We start from the raw sequence: 21,051 nt of genomic DNA, 5'->3' as shown, positions 1-21,051 counted from the left end.
AATAAGAGTCATTCTCTTTCTAATCAGAATACCCTGATTACAGATGCACAGGTTATTTTTAGTGAAGAATACATGTAAAAATAAATCTTAGATTAAATATGCTGAAAAAATAATTGTATATGTTTGGCTTACTTACTATTCTCAAGTTCTGGCAACTTACAACACAAATAATGCATCTCAGTTAAGTTTTTCTAATAAAAAAATCTACAGTATACTCATCTTTTTGAGTTGAACAAACAAGCATGAGTTAGATCAATGCAAATCAATGCATTTCTTTTTTTTAAACGGGCATATAATCAAAAACTTTGAGTACTAAAATTCATACTTAGGCTATATATAGTATATGCTTTATTTGAGAGGATTCTTCAAGATTACAAAGTAAGGGGCAACTTTTCTAGTTCAAGCTTTGACATTGTGCAAACTTTACAATTTACAGCTACTCTCACACTTTTCAAATAAACGCTTATATAAGAGCTAATTGAACACTTTGAGGTAGTTCATTTGCTCGTATTAACTCTCTTTTTCAGTGTTGGGCTGCAAGAAAAGGTAAAAGATAGGCCTCATTAGCACAAGGGAATTGTTTTTCATCAATCCTCTTCTGTTCCATGCGTTTCGCCTTCAGACCTTCAGATAAAAGTGGAGTGCCTCAGAGTTGGAATGCATGGATAGATAAGCTGAGTTTCAAAAAATATTAGCCATGGCCAGAGCCTTGGGGTGTGACACATCATCTATGTTAACACTTCTGAAATGGCTTCTTAGGGGAGTTAGGGCACAGTGTAATTTACTCCAAGAATGATAATAGTAGGGAGTTAAAAGCAAGCACTGCAAACTAGTCAAACAGATCAATTTAGCTGTTACATTCTCATGATCTTGACACTAATTGGCTTTGGAATATAACTTGAGGGTTTCAGCTGTCCATAACTTTCTGAAACATTCTCCATATCTAACGCTATAGGGAAGGGAACTGCCATTGTTAATAAACCACACTCATTCTTGCATATATGAGATGTCTGACTTGTGAAATCTTATGAGGATTCTTGGATGATGCTTTAAAAGTTATACCATGTACACCAGAAGCAATAAAACATATAGGGGTTATTATATTAAGAGGTATTTATTAGGGTTTGAATGCCAGTTGTTTTAATACCCAAAACAATGTCCAAAATTATTTGTATACATCTAAATTCCCATTATATCATGCGTCTGGTAGAATGGAGTAAACAGAAATGTGTGAATATGACATGTTTTGGTATAACACTTAATATTCCTTTTAAAACTAAAACAAGTTTGGGTTTGATAATATTTTTTATGAATTTTTTTTTCTTTTCTTTAAAGAAGTCTTTTATGCTCTCCAAAGCTGCATTTATTTGATCAAAATACAATACAAAAATTTTTTGAAAAATAATTACAATTTAAAGCAATTACACAGGCAGCCTTCAGTGTCACATGATCCTACAAAAATCATTCTAATATGCTTATTTGAGGATAAAGAAATATTTCTTATTACTGATGTTGATTACAGTTGTGCTGCTTAATATTTTTGTGAATGCTTTTTTGAGGATTTTTTGATTAATAGAAAGTTCACAAATACAGCATTTATTTAAAAGAGGAATTGATCAATTTAAGTCATGCTTGCTGAATAAAATTATTAATTTCTTAAAAACAACATCAACAACAGCAGATAATTTGAACGGTAGTGTACTGTATAAATAAATAAATTTGGGTTGCAGACCTAGATTATGTGGAAGTGATTACAAACCCACATAGATTAGACCTGTATGAAAAACGGAGAAAACACCATGAAACGATTCTACGTTAATCGTAAATTTGGTCGATCATATAAAAGATCAGCGTGGCAACTTTGTTCTGACCACAATGAGTCTAGTGGTTTTTGGTGGATGTCTTAATGGCAAATCAACAACACAGTGTAGATGCTGATTAGATTTAGATTTTCCTTCTATGGAAACATCTGCTGCTGCCACAGGCTTAGGCACTGCATAAAAAGTCAGATAAAAGTGAAAAAGTGAAGTGAAGGCCAAGTATGGTAACCCATCCAAGCTAGTGTACACACATTAAGAGCAGTGAGTAGAGAACACACACACTGCAAACCGTGGACACACACACGAACACACACGGAGCAGAGGGCAGCCATTATTGCTTTGGCACTCTGGGAGCGAATGGGATATTGAGTATCGAACCCACAACCTTCAGGTTACCAGTTTGACACTCTAACCATTAAGGCCTCGACTGCCCAATTTCACAATAAATTTATATGATTGTGACATCAAAATCTTTTATAATCTATTACAGATCACAATAAAATGCTATTAAAATGGCATTTATGGTTATTTAAAGGTACTTTAAGCATCAGGCTGATGCTGCTCTGGCTAGAAGAACCACCACTGTTGATTTATGCTAGTGTGTCCAAGTCCAAACAAAACTGTGTTATAATTGTAATTTAATGGCTTTGGTTATCCCTTACAATCAATCAGTGGGAACATGCATTTCCGGCACTTATGCTTTCTTTCCAGCTGGCTGATGATAATTAATTAGTTCTGCTGGCCTTTTGGGATATTATTTACGGGTGAAATTGTTACTGGAAAACCCTGGAGAGAACGGCAAGAATTGCCATATTAACTGCCACTGGATGGAAAGGCTCCTGCAGAATTTAAGAAAAACATTTGACTTCCTGCCCCCTCTCCATGTTGAAAAATGTCCAAACCTGCTGTTCATTCTTTCCTGGGTAATGCGGTCTCCACAGCACCCTTTTCTCCCCCTCATGGAGTTCCCTGATGTTTTTCCCCCTCTAACAGTGTTTCCTTAAATCCACCATCTCCTTTATGTTTTCCCCTTAAGCCGGTGGGTAATGTGTTAATGGAAACTTCGCTCCCTAGGCTGCTGACAGTCTGTCTGACTCTGGGGCTCCTGGATTGTTACTGGTCTGGGACCTTCCTCTTTTCTTCCTGATGTGCAGTTTTGTTCAAATCCATACTTATTGATGGAGGCCTAAAACCACAAAGTAACCAAAGTGAAAATGTAAGATCTCCCAAAAAGAGCAAGCTAAGATGTTCAGTAAATCTCAGGATCACCTGGTATTTGGCAAGATGAGCTGCAAAAATGTGAACAAGCGTATGAAATGAAAGAAGAGAACTGGGTAAAAGTCAAAGTCATTATTTTCTCACCTTCACGTCGTTCCAAATTTGTATGACTTTCTTTCTTCTGTGGGACACAAATGGAGAATTTCCAAATAATAGTTTGGCCACTCTTTTAAATATAATAAAAGAGAATGGGGACAAGGGCTATCAAGCTCTAAAATGCCAACAACAACAAAAAAGCACCATAAATGTATCATAAAAGTGGCCCATAAGAGTCAGGGTACAAGTCTTTTGCAGTTTGTGTGATGAACAAATCAAAATGTACTTAAATTATTCAATGAAAAGCTCTCCTTGGTGTATACTTGAGAGAAGTAGCAATGTCTTATTCATGAATTAGTTGTTCTTTTGAGTCGGATCCTTTTAATGAATCAGTTGATCTAAATGGTCTGAATGATTTTGAATCGGAATGATCTGATTCATCAGTTCAGCACACTGACTATGAGCCTGTAAAAATTCAAAGTAGGTTTTACTGTTTAGTCTTTCTACTTGATTTTATTTTTAATTCAGAGTAACTAATTGTTACTACTTTGTAAGTCATCTGATGTAAAAGAATGCTTATAAACTCCCAATGGTGACAACATTGTTTCATACTTCAGTTCTAGGACCAAAAGGCCTCCGTCTGATCAAAGTCACAGATGTATCTCTGCTGGTGGAGTGGGAGTCTGTAAGAGGAGCTGAGTACTATATCCTGTCCTACTATCCAAAGGGAGACGAGGGAGCCATTAAAGAGGTCCAGGTGGAAAACACGAAAAACTCCTACCTAATCACAGGACTCAGACCCGGAGTCACGTACATGGTGCAGGTGTACGCTGTCATCAGGGGCATTAACAGTGATTCTGATGAGATAGTGGCTACAACCGGTAAGAATGATGGCTTAAAATGCTACAGAGATACTTGTAATCATGCAGTATTAGGGGGTTAATTTATTTATTTACAGCTTAAAATAGATTTTATGTCTCCAATGCCTTGTAAACAAAAGAAATGGGGGTATTCGTGTTAACCATAAATGCCAGATGTAACTAAGCTTGTAGACTTCAATGAATAGCCGAGAACACATTTTCGTGGAATTGAATGTTTGCAGTTGTGTAACAATGGGATGTTCACAAGAGCATTTTGATGTGGTCAGTTGCACATTCTCTAACAGCACATTAGACTCCCATGAGAAAGTGCTGATCATATGGATATGATGACAAAGATGAATGGTCAGCATGGGACATTGTCAGTTACTGGTTAACAAAGAATTGGAATGTCTGAAAGCATTTCCATCACAGAGATGAGAAGGACCAACTCAGTCTGAAGTGGTAGAATACTAGGCTGTAACTCATTTCTGTCATCCGGTGGCAGAATGTTAAGGACGGATGCTTGTAAGAGGAGTACCGGAGACATCAATTCAAAAAATATGAAAGAAATGGCAATTGATTGCTCCATTTCTCCAAACTCCATTGTTTTGATTTCTCCTAAGAAAAAATGTATTCATGGACAAATACATTCAGAGAATAGGGTAATTCTACAATACCACTGGTAAACAAAATGAGTGTAAAGTTAAAGGCTACTGTCATATTGCGCAGTGAAACATAAACAAAAATCACTTTAAGCTGTTTACTGTGCATAACATATATTGCCCCGATCTGCTTTTCTGTCCAGAGGTCTCTGGTATTGAAGGAATAAAGGTGGTGGGCCAGACAGAGGACTCCATCCAGGTGGACTGGAAGAACCCTGCGATCGCTGTGGACCACTTCAAATTGACCCATTCTAGCCCTGATGGTCAGGGAGGACAGGAGAACGTGGCAATGAGCCAGGAGGCCAAAACCATGCACACCATTGTAGGTCAGTCTGCTGCAATGCATCCATCTACTATCATTGGTCCCTGAGCTTCAGACAGTGTATGTTGAATTCACTGGCTGTGTAGTGAGAACAACATGAATGTGTGTTTTTCAGGCCTCAACCCAGGAACAGAATATCAGATAGGTGTACAAGTGATCAAAGGTGAAATTGAAGGCAAACCATCGTATGCCACAGGGGTCACAGGTCAGTAATGTGCCTCGTTGCAATGCATTAAGTGGGAAATAAAATGTATATCATAGTGGGGACTTTTCATTGACTTCTATAACATTTTTAAATTGAGCTAACTATATTTTCTGTCCCCTAAACCCAAAACAGAATCCATTTTTTATTTATTTTATTTTCTGCAAGGCTTAAGGTCATTCTTTTTTATTATACAACATTAATATTTAATATGTTTATTAACCCGCGTCGTTGTCACATTATATATGATTTCACATTTTATTATTCTTGTCGGTACAAAAGGTCAAACCTGACCTTTGTCTGTATAGAAATTACAACTTTAAAAGATACTGAAAGAAATTAAGGAAGCGAAAAATAAAAGAGACAAATAGATGCAGAAATCCGATTATTGTTCTGATGTTGATGCTAGAGATAGAAATCTTTACCACAACAATCTTTTTATGGATGGAGTCCTTTCATGCTTTACTCTCAGAAAATATTTTCTTCTGAAAGGGTTCAGTGTCCAATGGTAGTTAAAATCTTTACAGCCTAGTGCGCAAGACAGATATTTTCCTTGTCACCATAAATCAATTAAATTGCTTCCTTGACTGAAAAAAACAACAAATCCATTTTATTATTTTACCCAGGGCTATTGAAATGTGGCAGTTCTAACATTTCTTGCTCTGAAAAAATACACATGTCCAAAACCAACAAATATTCATGAAGAACCCTAGAGGCATCGGTTTCTGTATTATTATAAGTATCTTAGTGGTTGGAGCTGTAGATATTTAAAAGGTAGTGATCCAGTTTGCTTTAGAGCTGATAGTCTGCCAACAATGAGATCCTTATACTAACCAAACCTGTCAAATGATGTGGAAATAAATTAGTATTGTGGTCTGTAAATCCCCAATGATGTATAATGAAAATAAGTATTTTAAAAATGTGATTTGTGCATGTCTGTGCCTTTTGGAAATGTTGCAGAATAATTCTGATGGACTGCTCATATAATATTCCCCTTATTAAAATGTCAATTAGCCATAGCCCTTAAATCATTAAAAGGCATGTTTCATGTTTTAGCATTTCATAGCCTAAATGCTTGGACTAATATTTATGGCTTTTTAGGAGCTGTAATATTCCCCGTTTAATATTTATGCAACAGTGCTTTTGGCCCAATAATAAGATCATCCCTTCAGATTTATGGTTAAAGACACAAAATTATGGTTGCAAAGAAAACTTATCATACATAACCACAGTTACGTTCATGGTGCGTCTTTAATATGTCAAATGTAGGGCAGGGAAATGCTAGATTTTGAATTATTGCTGTAAGCATAAATATAGTTTACTTTGTCAGGCTGTTTACCTATGGGAATTCAGCTCTTACCCAAAGGTGCTTAAGATAGATAAATTAGCTGTTAGAGTTTGCCAAGTCTCATAGTCAGCTGATCCAACCCGATCTCATGAAATGTGTCTCTAGTATGCTTTGTATTTATCGTGCAATTTATAGGCAAGTTTTTACGTGCATATGATACGCACTGTAAACCCCTTGGGCAGGATTAGTGGTGTGGGGTACGTGCGTATTATACGCCATAAAGTGCGTATCATATGCGCGAAATATGTGTATCATATGCACGTAAAAACTCATTTTCTCTATGACTCCGGTCTCTATGGCCTTGTTTACACAGTCAGTGAAATGTGAACCAATTCCGATTTTTTTGCTCATGTGACACAGATCGGATGTGTTCTACGACCGTGTAAACAGGAAAAAAAACGCATGCATTCAGATATTTCGAGATTGGTTTCAGACCTCGTTCATATGTGGAAATAAATCCGATATAAATCCGATGTGTGCCAGTGCGACTGTCATGTAAACAGGCAGATCGGATTTTCTGAGGCATTGGGCTACGTATCTGCAGTTTAATGACGAGAGCAACCTTGACGCGTGTCTGCAAAGGGACGAATGGCCTGATGAAACGTTGTGTCGTTTCAGGAGAGGAATGTGGACAAACGTTGACACAACATATCAAAGGTTGGCTTGTTCATCCTAAAATTTCACACCCACTGCGTTAAAGCCCGCCACAATATGGTCCCACCAGTCCTGAGATCTCTCTCGCACACAATAACTGAAGCATATGCGCAGGCTGCAATGATGGCACTTTTCGTCATCCTCCGTCTCAAAATCATGGTGATGTTTGGCAAACTTCGCAACCTAGCATCAAGCATATTTCGCGTTCGTCCATCTGTGCAAGAACCCCCTTTAAGCATGTGAGATGATGTTTCAGATAGTATGTCATGTGTAAACACATGAATCTGATATCGGTCACAAAAGAAAGTGTAAACAGACGGTCAAAAAAATCTGATATGGGCAACAAATCAGAATTGGGCATTAAGACCTGCAGTGTAAACGGGGCCTATATTTCCTGCGCAGTGGCAGTCCAATCAATCAATCAATCAATCAATCAATCAATCAATCAGTCAATCGTTTCTGTCATCAATTACTCACCCTCATGCTGTTCCAAACCTGTATGAGTTTCTTTCTTCTGTTGAACACAAAATAAGTATTTAGAAGAATATGGGTAACCAAACAGGCCCAATGCCCCATTGACTTCCATATACCTGGGCCTGTTTGGTTACCGACATTCTTCAAAATATCTTCTTTTGTGTTCAGCAGAAGAAAGAATGAATTAATACATGTTTTGAACAACATGAGAGTGAGTAGATAGAATGCTATTTTTGGGGGGTGAACTATCACTTTAAATGAGCTTCAAACTTAAGCAAACTGCTTTTTCAGGCTATTTGATCCCTGTCAGGTAGCTAAAATCTGACCTCATATTAGTCCTACAGCGCTAATCCCTTCCAAGCAAAGATCATTTCCTTTACACAGTCGGAGTGTTGCCTAAAAAGTTGCTGGACACTTTAGCTCTGTGTTGGATTTTTTGAATATTGGCTCAGAATGATTGTATGTTGGTAGTTCATAGTTTGGGTGTTATTCAGAGCCGGCGCAAGCAGAGTAATGAAAGTGGGCGATGACGTAACACAAAGTAACCCCATCTAGAACATCAAATGTGGCCCATTCACGTATTTGCTGGACCGTAAACAAACCTGTCGCTACTACAACTATGAAACTAAAGCTACTGAACAAATACAGATGGCCGAACTTTGAATACTACATAAAACAAAAGGAAAATTGCCTAGGCCAACATATTTGAAATTTTGACTCATCGATATCCAGGGCCGGCCCTGACCAATTTGCTGCCCTAGGCAAGATTTTACCTGGCGCCCCATGCATCACAGCCCATTTCACCCCGTCATTGTGTTCATGATTTAGCATATATATATATATATAGGCCTATATACACACACACACACACACACACATTACAGCCTAAACACAAATACCAAGAGCATTACATAGCATTCAAGTCAAGTCCCCATTATCTTTTATAGCACGATTTACAATAAAGATTTAATGTGAACTTTGCTATTTTGAATAAACCTGTAAATAAATATCATTACTATGCCATAAAATGTACAGGCCAAAAGTTTGGAAACATTACTATTTTTAATGTTTTTGAAAGAAATTTCTTCTGCTCATCAAGCCTGCATTTATTTGATCAAAAATACAGAAAACAATTTTATATTGTGATATATTATTACAATTTAAAATAATTGGTTTTCAATTTATTATACTTTAAATTATCATTTATTTCTGTGATGCAAAGCTGAATTTTCAGGATCATTACTCCAGTCTTCAGTGTCACATGTGACATCCGGTCTATCACATGATCCTTTAGAAATCATTCTAATATGATGATTCATTATCAAAGTTGGAAACAGTTCTGCTGCTTAATATTTTTTCATAACCTGTGATACTTTTTTAGGATACTTTGATAAATAAATAGTAAAAAAAAATTTTTTTTAAATGTTTTAAAAATAGAAATCTTTTTTTTTTTTTTTGGTTGAAATAAATCAATACTTTTATTCAGCAAGGATGTGTTAAATTGATAAAAAGTGATCGTAAAGATGATTTATATAATTAGAAAATATTTTTATTTTATTTTAAATAAATGCAGTTCTTTTTAACATTTTATTCATCAAATATATTAGGCAGCAGAACTGTTTCCAACACTCATAATAAATCAGAATATTAAAATGATTTCTAAAGGATCATGTGATAGACTGGATGTCACATGTGACACTGAAGACTGGAGTAATGATGCTGAAAATTCAGCTTTGCATCACAGAAATAAATGATAATTTAAAGTATAATAAATTGAAAACCAATTATTTTAAATTGTAATAATATATCACACTATTTATTATTTTTTTCTGTATTTTTGATCAAATAAATGCAGGCTTGATGAGCAGAAGAAACTTTTTTCAAAAACATTAAAAATAGTAATGTTTCCAAACTTTTGGCCTGTACTGTATCCCCACAACTGCACAACTGTAGAGTAAAACATTAATAAAAAAAGTGATAATAAAAAATGCGTCTTAAAACTGACATGATTGTTACAAAACCACACAGTCTGGGGACTCTGGAGAACTCAGAACAACTGCTAATATTAAGTTTAAGGTAAAAATAACTGCCATGAAATTATAGTATCTTACTCCTATGCCATAAATTGTTCATTCACTACATCACTTTACCTCTGTCTTTATCCCCTTTTATCCTCTTCTCTTCTTTTTGGCACTGTATCTATCGCAGACTATGCTCATTTATAATGTGTCATGTAAATTCGGCCTTCCGTCACAATCAGGAAACTTTCACCGCGTCTAGAACTGGCGCGAGCTGCCAGGCCCGTTTCTGCGAGCTGTGTGTTAACAAAAGCAGTGCTGTCTACATTGGATGCGGAGTCGCGCACGCTACACAACTAATTACCAACAACTGATCGCGCGCGCGCTCTGTTTCTGACGCACTTCAAGCACTCGATGGGCGGGGGACGATTGGTGAGCCGGACTTTTTATTTTTTTTTTTTGGTAGTATTTCGAATTAATGGTTTTAAAATAGTATTATATATATATTTTTTTTTAATTGTAAAAAAAAAAAAAAAAAAATTCACTCGTTCACTCATTCTGGCGCCCCTATGGATGAGTGGCGCCCCTAGCATTTGCCTATACCGCCTATGCCGCGGGCCGGCCCTGTCGATATCCATGAAATTGACACGTTTTAAACCACCATCAGGCTTGGGAGGGTTACTTTAAAAATGTATTCCGTTACAGTTACAAATTACTTCATAAAAAAAGTATTCAGTAACGTAATCCAAGTACTATAGTATGAAAGTAATGTAACTGATTACTTTTGGATTACTTCAAGGTCACGTATATAAATAAAGTCAAGCAAGAAGAAATATTATAAAAAAAATATAAAAAAACCTTTTATTTATTAAGAATTTGGTCCAGTGTACAATATTTTCAAAATACACACACAGACAAATTTATGTAACGGGCTATACAGACATCTAGTGGCTAATGTATGGTATTACAGATTATTTTGTTTTATTTTTTTACTTTTTTAACTAAAAAATAAAAACACAACATTTAAAATTTTTACACGATCTACATATTAGTTTATTTTAAAATAGGCCTACATGTTGCCTAAAGCCGTGATCTTTCTTAATTTGCCTGACTGAACTTGGGGCGTCGGCAGTGGGAGTTCCCCTACGTTACCTAGACAGCGAACTTCCCGTTACGTGAGAAAAGATAAGAAAGGACATTTTGGGTACTAAAAAAGCTACTCTCCAAAATAGCAGCGGAATTTCCATGAATTAAAAGCAATTTTACCCGCTGGCAGCATCGTTTCTACTAGCAGCAGTGATTCAATCTGCATCTGAGGAGATTGTAGAAAGCTGTTATTTGCACATGCACCAGCGACCGGGTCGCACACGTGAGTCATTACTGTCAACAGAATCAGGAACTACTGTATAATCAAGCAGCGCTTCATATAGTGTTATTATGCCAAAATACTTATTTATTTAGTTTTAAATGAAACCATTGTAATCCTGAAAGTATTCCCTCTTTTTTCAAAATGTAACTATAATCTGATTACTACGTTTTTTGACGTAACTGTAACGGATTACAGTTACTGGATTTTTGTATCCTGATTACATAACGCCGTTACATGTATTCCGTTACTCCCCAACCCTGACCACCATATATAAGTGTCTTAGATACACAATTTCATTAGTTTTACCATGAAAACAGACAAGTTACCATAATGCCAAAAGTAATTAATTGTGTCTGCTTTACCATGAAACAGACACTCATTGCGATGCGTTTAACAGATGCATATTTTTATTTTTGAACAACCTGAAGTGCGGCCGGGGACAAACAATAACAATACAGTGAAATAGTCAGCTAACTAAGACCAGTTACCTAGCCTTCTACATGAAAAAATAAATCATCATACCTTTAGATTACTCAGTAGAGCTGTGTTCTTTGTGCCAAGGGACGTTTGTAGGTTAATGTCTCAAATGTGGCAATCAAAATGTGACTTTGCTAAACAGACTGTCCTCAGCCAAAATGTTGCTATAGTAGCCTAATATTAATGTTAGAAAGCCTATGCACATGGCAATTGTTATTTTTCTTTAAATAGTCTATTCTAATCTGATCCATCTTGAGTGATAGCAGGATAGTCTGGGTGAGGTGGCTCCAGGCCAGGTGTTATTGCAAATGTAATATTTGATTTCTGTTGCACATACCTAATCTGAGCCTCAACAAGATTCTCATTTTCAAAAAGTGCTCGGGTTAGTGTGAATTTAATACCTGACTGCGCCTTTAAATTTACGGTTGTACTACATCCTTTAAGTCTGTTCCTGACAGCTACAGCAGCTATTAGAGGGGCCTCCAGTAGACAGGGTTTTCCCTCTGCTCAGCAACTTATGAATTACAGCACCAGATACTCCCACACGTAGTCTCACCAAACCGTAGGAACAGGAAATGGTTTTTCAATGCTTCTTCATGGACATGACATATTTTGTGCATGTGCATCACAGAGTGTATATTATTCTTTTTGTCATCCAATGGAATGTAGGGTGACCATACTCTTTAATGTAGAATTCCTTATGTTTTACAACTGAAGCTTTCAGACTGACCTGAGAATGAACAGTGAAATTTATAGATCTGATTGTGGGCTTTACGAGGAACCCCCCCAACATAAAAAACGGGTTTCTTTTAGCATCAATGACTTGAACAGCACTGTTGAGTTTTTTTCTTTTTTTATTCCTGGGAACCATAGACAAACAACTTTTAAATTAAATGAAAGGACTGCCTCTATAAAAAGAATAAAATTGCTCTATAGGGGATGTTTCTTCTACAATTGAAGACATTCAATCTGCCGCAGACTTTTGTACTACCCTGAAATCAACGTGTCCTCACCTCCTCCATAACAATCAGGTGTAGTTATGCCACCACAAGGGAGTTTAATGCATCATTTGTTCAGTGGAAAGAATCATTGGATTGGACTGCTTCAAAGAACTTAATGTCCTGGGGTAAGCAAGACCTCACATCTTGATCTGCACTACTTTAAAGCTTTATTTACCAGGAAGGGCTATCAGAATCATTAAAACAAATGGTTCAGGTGTTTGTTTTCTCTTGAGCAAGGCCTATTTTAACTTCAGAAAACTTTCTCTAATAAAAGACATTACCTAAAACAATTTGCATAGTGTACCTATATATGGTATAAGGACAAATTCAACGCTACCTCGCGAATTTGTGAGGTCGTATGAATTCGTACGAATTAGCCACCTCGTAAAATTCGTACAAATTGCCTTGAGATCGGGTTGGACAAATTGTTATCAATTTATTAAAGCTATATTTTAATTCTATTACGTAACACAGGCACATCGTAACTATTAGATGCACTACAGTAGTTTACAAAAGCATGCTAAGGAGTTCCTTGTGTCTTTCGTACCCCGAGCTCTATACTTATATTCAGTGTATTCATCAACAGTATGAGCTTCTTTTCTTATTTGCGGTGCTAAATGCAATGCAGATGAAATGAATGCACTCACAAGTCAATGAATAATCTCATCGTTTTCTGTGCATCATTTTGCATTGCAATGTATCTTCACCACGTATCTACAATGCAGATCTTGAAATAGACATGAATTCTGCCCTGATTGTCATGATGGATAGAAAAGTGCTTCCAGCTTATTTGCTCTCCCCTGCTGTACCTTGGCCTGGAAGCTTGATATGTGTCCAGAGAAATTTGGGAGAAATATTTCAAATCTGACTATACTTCAGTGGTCAGAGAAAGGAATAGAGATACATTTGACAGTTTGGCTCATTCCTTCTGGCCACATGCTGTTTTATAAAGCACATTCTGTAATATGTGTATAAGAAATAACACATAAAAGAGCTGCTTGGCACACAACGTGGTTTATGAGTGGTTGTTTGTGTAATGAGATATTGACTAGGTAATTGCAGTATCATGAAGTTTTCAAGGTCTCACAAATACGTTTAGCATTGGTATTGTCTGCTGTCCAGTGTAAGGTTTTGTTTTGTATTCTGGTCCATGTCTTAAACCCAGACGAGTCAAACATGATAAGCCCACCTTGGCAATCAGAGAGCATAAAATGAGAGCTGTGGATTCTAGCAATCTTGGAAGGCATCAGGAATCAGTTTCCATGATGCGGATACATTCGGCTAACCCTGCCACAGTCACAGAACGGTAACCTAAATGATGATTGCTTTTCCTTGTCTCCTCACTTCCTCCATTGCATTGCATGGACACTCTCTTAGTTCCAGTGAAACTGCTCACAAATGCTTACCGCACTGCCTATATGACCCTGCGCACATCCTCAGCTCTTCAGGTCTTGATAATTGAGAATCCATAAGCCTGATGAAATACAAAAACAGCATCTTGTTCCTGCAGTTATTTTCCCTTGCATACAAAATACTACAAGTTTGCCATCTATTAATGAATTCACGAAGAATCAATTCACTGTAAAAATGTTTTGTCAGGTAACTGCAAAATCCATGTAGAATGGGGGTGTGGGAAGTAAATGTATCATGTTTAAAGTAAATTTATCAAAAAAAGTTAATTTTATAAATATTTAAATATCAAATATTTTATTTAAACATTATTCATTAAATACTTAAAAATAATTTAATAATAAAATGTATGCAACAAAAAATACAGAGAATTTATATGAAATAATATAAGAGTAATTATATTTACTTATTTACGTTTATCATAAATATTTTGTGTAAATATTATTGTTTTTATTTAATTTCTTTTTATTGTGTGCAAGAATCGAAATGTTTATTTAAATTGTTTAAATATTTTTGCTGGACAAAATACTAATTTAGAAAATGTTTTCTTTTTTATTGGTGCAACAAGTGTTGAATTTTATTTTATCTGAATGCCTTGACTTATCTTATATAACAGACATTGATGCCCCAACCAATCTGGCAACCAGGGAGGTGACAGAGGACTCCGCAACTGTGACGTGGGATGGTGTTCGTGCTGAGATCGATGGCTACACGCTGACTTACAGCTCTGCAGAGGGCACCAGCCGAGAAATTAAAGTGGGAGCAGACGCTACGTCTTACCAGCTGACCTCTCTGAAGCCAGGAGTCCTGTACACAGTGTTCCTCTGGGCCTATAAGGGCTCTCGTTCCAGTAGGAAGAGCATGACTGAGGCCGAGACGGGTAAGCTCTTCACCTTCTGGGTGAGGATTTGGGGCTTTACCCTCTGTTTTTATTTCCTCATCTCAAGCATTCCCTCAAGGGATCTTGGCTTTGATCTTTCTAGTTTCTCAGTGGATGGAAGAGTGGCATTCTCATTCTCAGATGTTCATTGCTTTCATGTGCATCTAAGCAGTCATTTCCTTGCTTGATTTTATTTCTTTTGACAGAGCTTTTATCTATCCAACAAGGCCTTTGCATTCATTCCTAGCAGAAAACATTTACATTTGTGCATTTAGCAGGCGCACAGTACAGATTTGATCTTTATGTATGTTATCTGGGAATCAGTGTTGCAAGCAGCAGCAACTTACCAGTTTTCAACCGCATATTGTGGAGCCATCATTTTCTAGTATTTTCCATTTTCCATAAGACGAAGCATCATTAACACATATAGAAGTGATGTTTTTTCAGCTCTTTTAAACTGCCAACCCTGTAATAATAAGACTCCTTCATAGCAATTCAAGTTTAAAAGCGAGAATAAGAAAGTTATTTCTCCAGTGGGTGCTGCTGTAGACGGTAAACCAGATGGTCTAAGTGCATTAGCAGCTGACATTCAGTCAGGAAACACAACCTAAACAGAAGCACTTGGATATATAACAAATGTACCCATGCGTATCCTCTGTCGGGTTTCCATGACCATTTATCACTGTTCACATTACAGCATCTAAAGAGCATTAGAAGAAATCTGTGCACTACAGTGTGAGCCTCATTGTCTATTTCTGTTTACATTGAGTTTTTATGAAAGACTGATACAGCCTTTAACAAGTGGAATATCTAAGGTTTTGCTTACAGGAATCAGGGAATCTAAAGTTTGGATTATTTTGTAGGAAATGTTGATTAAATAGTAGCTGGTGCCTGAACTTACAAATGACAGTGTTTCATAATGTTTGCTTCTGTAGCTGACTTAATTAGCTTCAGACATTTTAATATGTAATGCAGTAATGCCGATTTTATGTTAATATATATCATATATTAGTGCATTAGCATCTCTGTTGATTGCACAATAATTCACCCATCACTCCTCTCGAAACATGTTTGCTCTTTGCAAATGTTAATTCACACTGTCTGAGCATGTTTTATCTACCCTATTTTACCATGATTTGTATTTGTATTGTGTTACTGCTTCACTTTAATGTGTAAATCTTCCAATTAAATGCAAAGTATCAATCAGGTTAACAAATTTGAGGTAGTCAAACAGTAGATTTTTATTGTCATTGTTCAGGAACGATTAGTTCACATTTTAATAATGTGGATTGGAGGTTACTGAAATGACAATAATAATAATAATAATAATAACAGCATAAAAATTATAAATATTATATATACATATTCATACTATGCTGCCACATTTCATAAAAGGAGTGTTGATTGACCAGTTATTTATTGTGCTCACACAACAACACAGACACTGACAGAAAAGCAGTGCTTGCAAGAAATTCTTGTTCGTTTTTTTTATACATTATTTGTTTAAATTCCCATAAGCATTCATACAAGACATTTATATAAGACATGTTTTTAAAAGTACTATCATACAGCAGTGTTGTTTTGTTTTCCGTCTCTTTGTCGTCTAATGATGAATTGCAACGTTCTAACAGAACCTGCTGGCCGCATTAATCAAGCTGAACACTAATTTGAGAAAATTGCACTTTTCATAAGCACAGGGCATTTCCAAATTTACACTAATGAAAGTCATTTATTTTCACTCAACTTTTTAAAGAAGCAACCAGCACCAGATAAGATAAAAACCTTTACCAAGATCAATCAACTTTCAAATTAAGTCAAACTGTGATGGGAAATAATATCAATTGCTATCTGCATTAGGGTTGGGCCGATAGACGATGCCATCGTCCATCGTGATGGCTGACAGACATCACGATGTTGAGCCGGCATCGCGATCCATTGAATCTGGCAGTTATGTCACGTCACTGTACATTCGGTCCTTAGTGGTCAGCTGCTGCAGAGCGTGCCAAAATCGAAATTGCTGATGAGATGTAGAGGAAACTATCTATAAATATCTAAAATATCTACCCCCTACTTCCCGATGTCATCGTCCATCGTGATGTTTCACTGAACAGTGAAATTGGTAGACATCGCCCAACCCTAATCTGCATCCTGCATTCGTTGTATCGGTATGAAAAGGATAGATCCTCTACCCTCTTCATGGTTCAGTGATGCATTCCTTTACTTGGATACATTGTCTTCTCCTCTGCTGCATTGCCTATACCTGCATGGCTTTAATGCTGCAATGTGGTGCATTAACCTGTTGTACAAATGGCTTTTTAGACATAGATGCTCCTACTAACCTTATGACCAAGGAGGTGACAGAGGACTCGGCGTCGGTGACGTGGGACAGGGTGCAGGCTGACATTGATGGCTACATGCTGAGCTACAGCTCTATAGATGGCTTCAGTCAGGAGGTTCGAGTAGGAGCTGACAGCACCTCCTACAGTTTCACTGGTCTGAAGCCTGGAGTTCTCTACACAGTCTATGTCTGGGCTGTGAAAGGCTCTCGCTCAAGCAAAAAGAGCTCAACAGAAGCATTAACAGGTTTTTGAACTGTATCTTCCCAATCGGCTCATGCAAACTAACACAGTGTTCTCTGTTTTGGACCGTTTATCTGTTTGCAGAAATAATGCTTTAAATAAGACCTTTCAGTGTTACCCTCCCTAAATTTCAGTTATTGTTCTGTACTCAGACAGGTAGCCTTATGTTTCTACAGATAAATTGTTTAATCATGCATGGCTCAAGTGTAGAAATGTGCATTAAAAGTGATGTGTCATTTTTTTAAACGTTGTCCACCATTCAGAATTGAATTTTATAATAATTAGAAAGAATTGAGGAAACAAACTGGATGCAGAATTGCAATTTGATTATGAAAGTAAAGAAGTTGAGTTAAAATTAATTGAAATTCAAAGAAATTCATATTACTGTGTAGAATGTTTAGAAAGCCTTGATGGATGGATGGATGGATGGATGGATGGATGGATGTTTGGGAAACCTGCTTGAAAACAATAACTATTTTTGCAATTCTGTTTGGTGCCTCTAGTGGTGAAGAATGACATGCTTCACCTTTAATACCTAAACACCTTTAACACCTAAAAAACATAGATGTCTCTCTTTTCTTTGATCAAGAAATTAGTGGGAGTGTGTATTTCTAAATTAACCATTAACACATTTGTGTTAATGGTTAATTTAGAAATACACACTCCCACTAATTTCTTGATCAAAGAAAAGAGAGACATCTATGTTACAATCAAAACTCTGGCCAAATGAGAAGAAACTACAGCACCCCCTACAGGTTTACTAGTTTATGTCCTGGTTGCCGTGATTTTGAAAAGTAAGGCATGTTCCTGGATCAACATCTTTTGTTGATCCTGGAACAACATTCCTGTCTAAAAACATAGCCCTAACTCTATTCCTACCCCTAAACCTAACCCTACCCATAACGTATCCCTAAAATCAGAGGGAAAGGATTGGTAAATAACAATGGTGTAGAAGCCCCTACCCCTTGTAAGCCTAAACTTGACATTAACTGTAACCTTAACCTATCCCTCAAATCTGACTGATTGATTGGAATGTTGATCCATGAACATGTTCTTTTTGGTGAAATCACGTTCACCTTAAGTCCTATATTCATTGACAAACATATAGAATGTACATAGATGTCTTCTCTTTTTAAGTACTTCACACAACAAAACCTTTTCATTTATTTTATATCTTTCACTGTTCAACTCTTAATCTTGAGATAAATCCCAGAAAATGGAAAAATAACTGAAGCAGACCAATGGAAGCACTTCCTTGAAGCATTAACACTGTTGTACAAATGGCTTTTTTAGATATAGACGCTCCTACTAACCTCTTAACCCGAGAGGTGACAGAGGACTCGGCGTCTGTGATGTGGGACAGGGTGCAGGCTGACATTGATGGCTACATGCTGAGCTACAGCTCTATAGATGGCTTCGGTCAGGAGGTTCGAGTAGGAGCTGACAGCACCTCCTACAGTTTCACTGGTCTGAAGCCTGGAGTTCTCTACACAGTCTATGTCTGGGCTGTGAAAGGCTCTCGCTCAAGCAGAAAAGCCACAACAGAAGCTGAAACAGGTTATTTGATTAATGCAGGCAGCGTGGCTGTGTGCCTGTGCTTTTGTCTTCTGCCTAAAAATGTCAAATGAAGCATGACGAAGGTCTTTGCTAAGGTCTTGTCTCAGCAGTAGTGATAACTGAATTAATAAAGCACAGAAAGCTTAAAGAGGAAGAATCCATAATTTTTCAACACTAACTGGAAGGCTAACTCTCATAGTTATAAGGAGAGATATTTCTCATCTATTAAGAGCTCATTAAGGATGAGTTGTTTTCTCATGACCATTTCCAGACACACAATGTCGACTTCATTTAACCAAGCACTTTTTTGTTGATCTGCAGAGATTGATGCACCCAAGAATCTCAAAGCCATTGATGTTCAGACTGAAACCTCCACTATTACATGGAAAGCTCCTCAGGCTAATATTGATGGCTACATCCTGACCTACAGGGCTGAGGATGGCAGTATGCAGGTTTGCTCTACTCACAAACATGTTCAATTGCATACTGTATCCGTTTAATGGTAACACTTTACAAGGTAATTATACTTTAAGATTAACATGAACTAACAATACACAATACATTTACTGCATGTATTAATGTAGGTTACTGTTAATTTCTTAATTTACTTATCATTTTACTATATACAGTATGCATATAAATATATATACATGCATGCATGCATGCATACATACATACATATATATATATATATATATATATATATATATATATGTATGTATATGTATATGTATGTGTGTGTGTGTGTGTGTGTGTGTGTGTGTGTGAGTGCTCTACTGGCAGCCCAAGAAAGCAGGAGATGGCTGATGAGGGTGAAGAGGATTTACAACCTGAACCCTCACAGCCACCCTGCCCTGTATGATGAGTTGTGAGTGTTATGGAACACGCTCAGCGAGGCTTTGCTGCCATAGTAGCGCGTGATGGAGAGACTGCTCGTGGCAGACTTTACAAACGGTTTCTTTCCAGCCATAACGCTTCAACTCCCGTGAGCCTTCCATTCCTGCCCGATCTATACAATGAGACTGAAAAGGCATGGAAGAACCTGTGTTCAGCATGCATCCATAGCCTTCAGTGAGCAAACTACGCTGATGTTGAGGGGATGCACGAACACGGGTATGTGTCTGCCTCAATTGACGAGGTTCGCGAACTATCTTGCAGTTGGAGAGGCATCGACACTAAGTGCTCTGGCCCTGCCTTGTAAACAAACATCGCGCTTAAATGGAAGGGCATACGCGATAGCGGTTCTGGCTGGTGATGCCTTGCACACAATGGCTGTGCTGCAAGCATACCACGCTGATCTGCTGAAAGATTTGGACCAAGGTCGGGAGTTAAGAAGCGCTATGCTGGAGACTAGAACTCAGTATTGCCCATCTCTATGATCCGGTTTGTGAGTGAACTACTGCCATCTCTTTTTTTGAGAGACTCTGTTTAGGAAACAGACAGGTTGTTGGCAAGACTAGGTCAATAAATTTGACCAGGTCAGCCTCCCTGGTGGCATGTGGGGTGGACTTTGTTCCCCTCAGAAAGTGACTGGACGGGACTCCTTTTGGACCCCCTGGCCATATTCCCTTAACCCTTTAGAACCTCAGTTCATCTTTATTCATTTCCCGAAGGCAATTTGGTTGCAGCAAACAAGCATACACATAAAACAGTGTCACACACACATACACGAAAATAGGAGAAAAAAAAGGTACCCAATAAATACATTTACCTAGAATTTAAAAACTTTACAGCTGAGGGGACAAATGAATTTTAAACCGATTAGTTTTACTAAGTGGAGTTCTATACCGGCTACCAGACGGGAGAAGATGGAACTCAGAATACAAGGGGTGAGAATCATCTAACAAAATGTTCTTGGCTTTACCCAAAGCCTGTCTATGGTATAACTGAGCCATAGTCATCTGCTTCCGCCCTGTTATTTTGTTTCCCTGATTTACCATCCTCTCAATACGGTTTTTATTTTTCACATTCAGAGAGTTGAACCAGCACAACAATGAAAAGGATAAACACGACTCAATATAGGATCTATAAAACATGCACATCAATGTTTTATCCACATTAAATGACCTCAGTTTCCGTAAGCAATACAATCTTTGCTGCCCCT

The 21,051-nt window shown here is 37.2% G+C and overlaps 1 protein-coding gene across 3 annotated transcripts in view; it reads left to right on the top strand.

Moving 5' to 3' along the window:
• Window positions 1–21,051, top strand: part of tnn (tenascin N) — a 34,194-nt gene that overhangs the window by 7,202 nt on the left and 5,941 nt on the right. The window contains exons 4-10 of one of the 3 annotated variants that reach the window (XM_082172614.1): window positions 3,752–4,015; window positions 4,800–4,982; window positions 5,094–5,183; window positions 14,548–14,811; window positions 17,131–17,394; window positions 18,684–18,947; window positions 19,269–19,399. In XM_082172614.1, the coding sequence (XP_082028740.1) occupies window positions 3,752–4,015; window positions 4,800–4,982; window positions 5,094–5,183; window positions 14,548–14,811; window positions 17,131–17,394; window positions 18,684–18,947; window positions 19,269–19,399 (1,460 nt within the window). The remainder of the gene's footprint in view (window positions 1–3,751; window positions 4,016–4,799; window positions 4,983–5,093; window positions 5,184–14,547; window positions 14,812–17,130; window positions 17,395–18,683; window positions 18,948–19,268; window positions 19,400–21,051) is intronic. The other 2 variants (XM_082172615.1, XM_082172616.1) reach the window with 2 other exon arrangements.

Source organism: Leuciscus leuciscus (genome assembly GCF_965113295.1).
Source record: "Leuciscus leuciscus genome assembly, chromosome: 6".
Taxonomy (NCBI): domain Eukaryota; kingdom Metazoa; phylum Chordata; class Actinopteri; order Cypriniformes; family Leuciscidae; genus Leuciscus; species Leuciscus leuciscus.
This window is presented reverse-complemented; position numbering and strand designations above follow the sequence as displayed.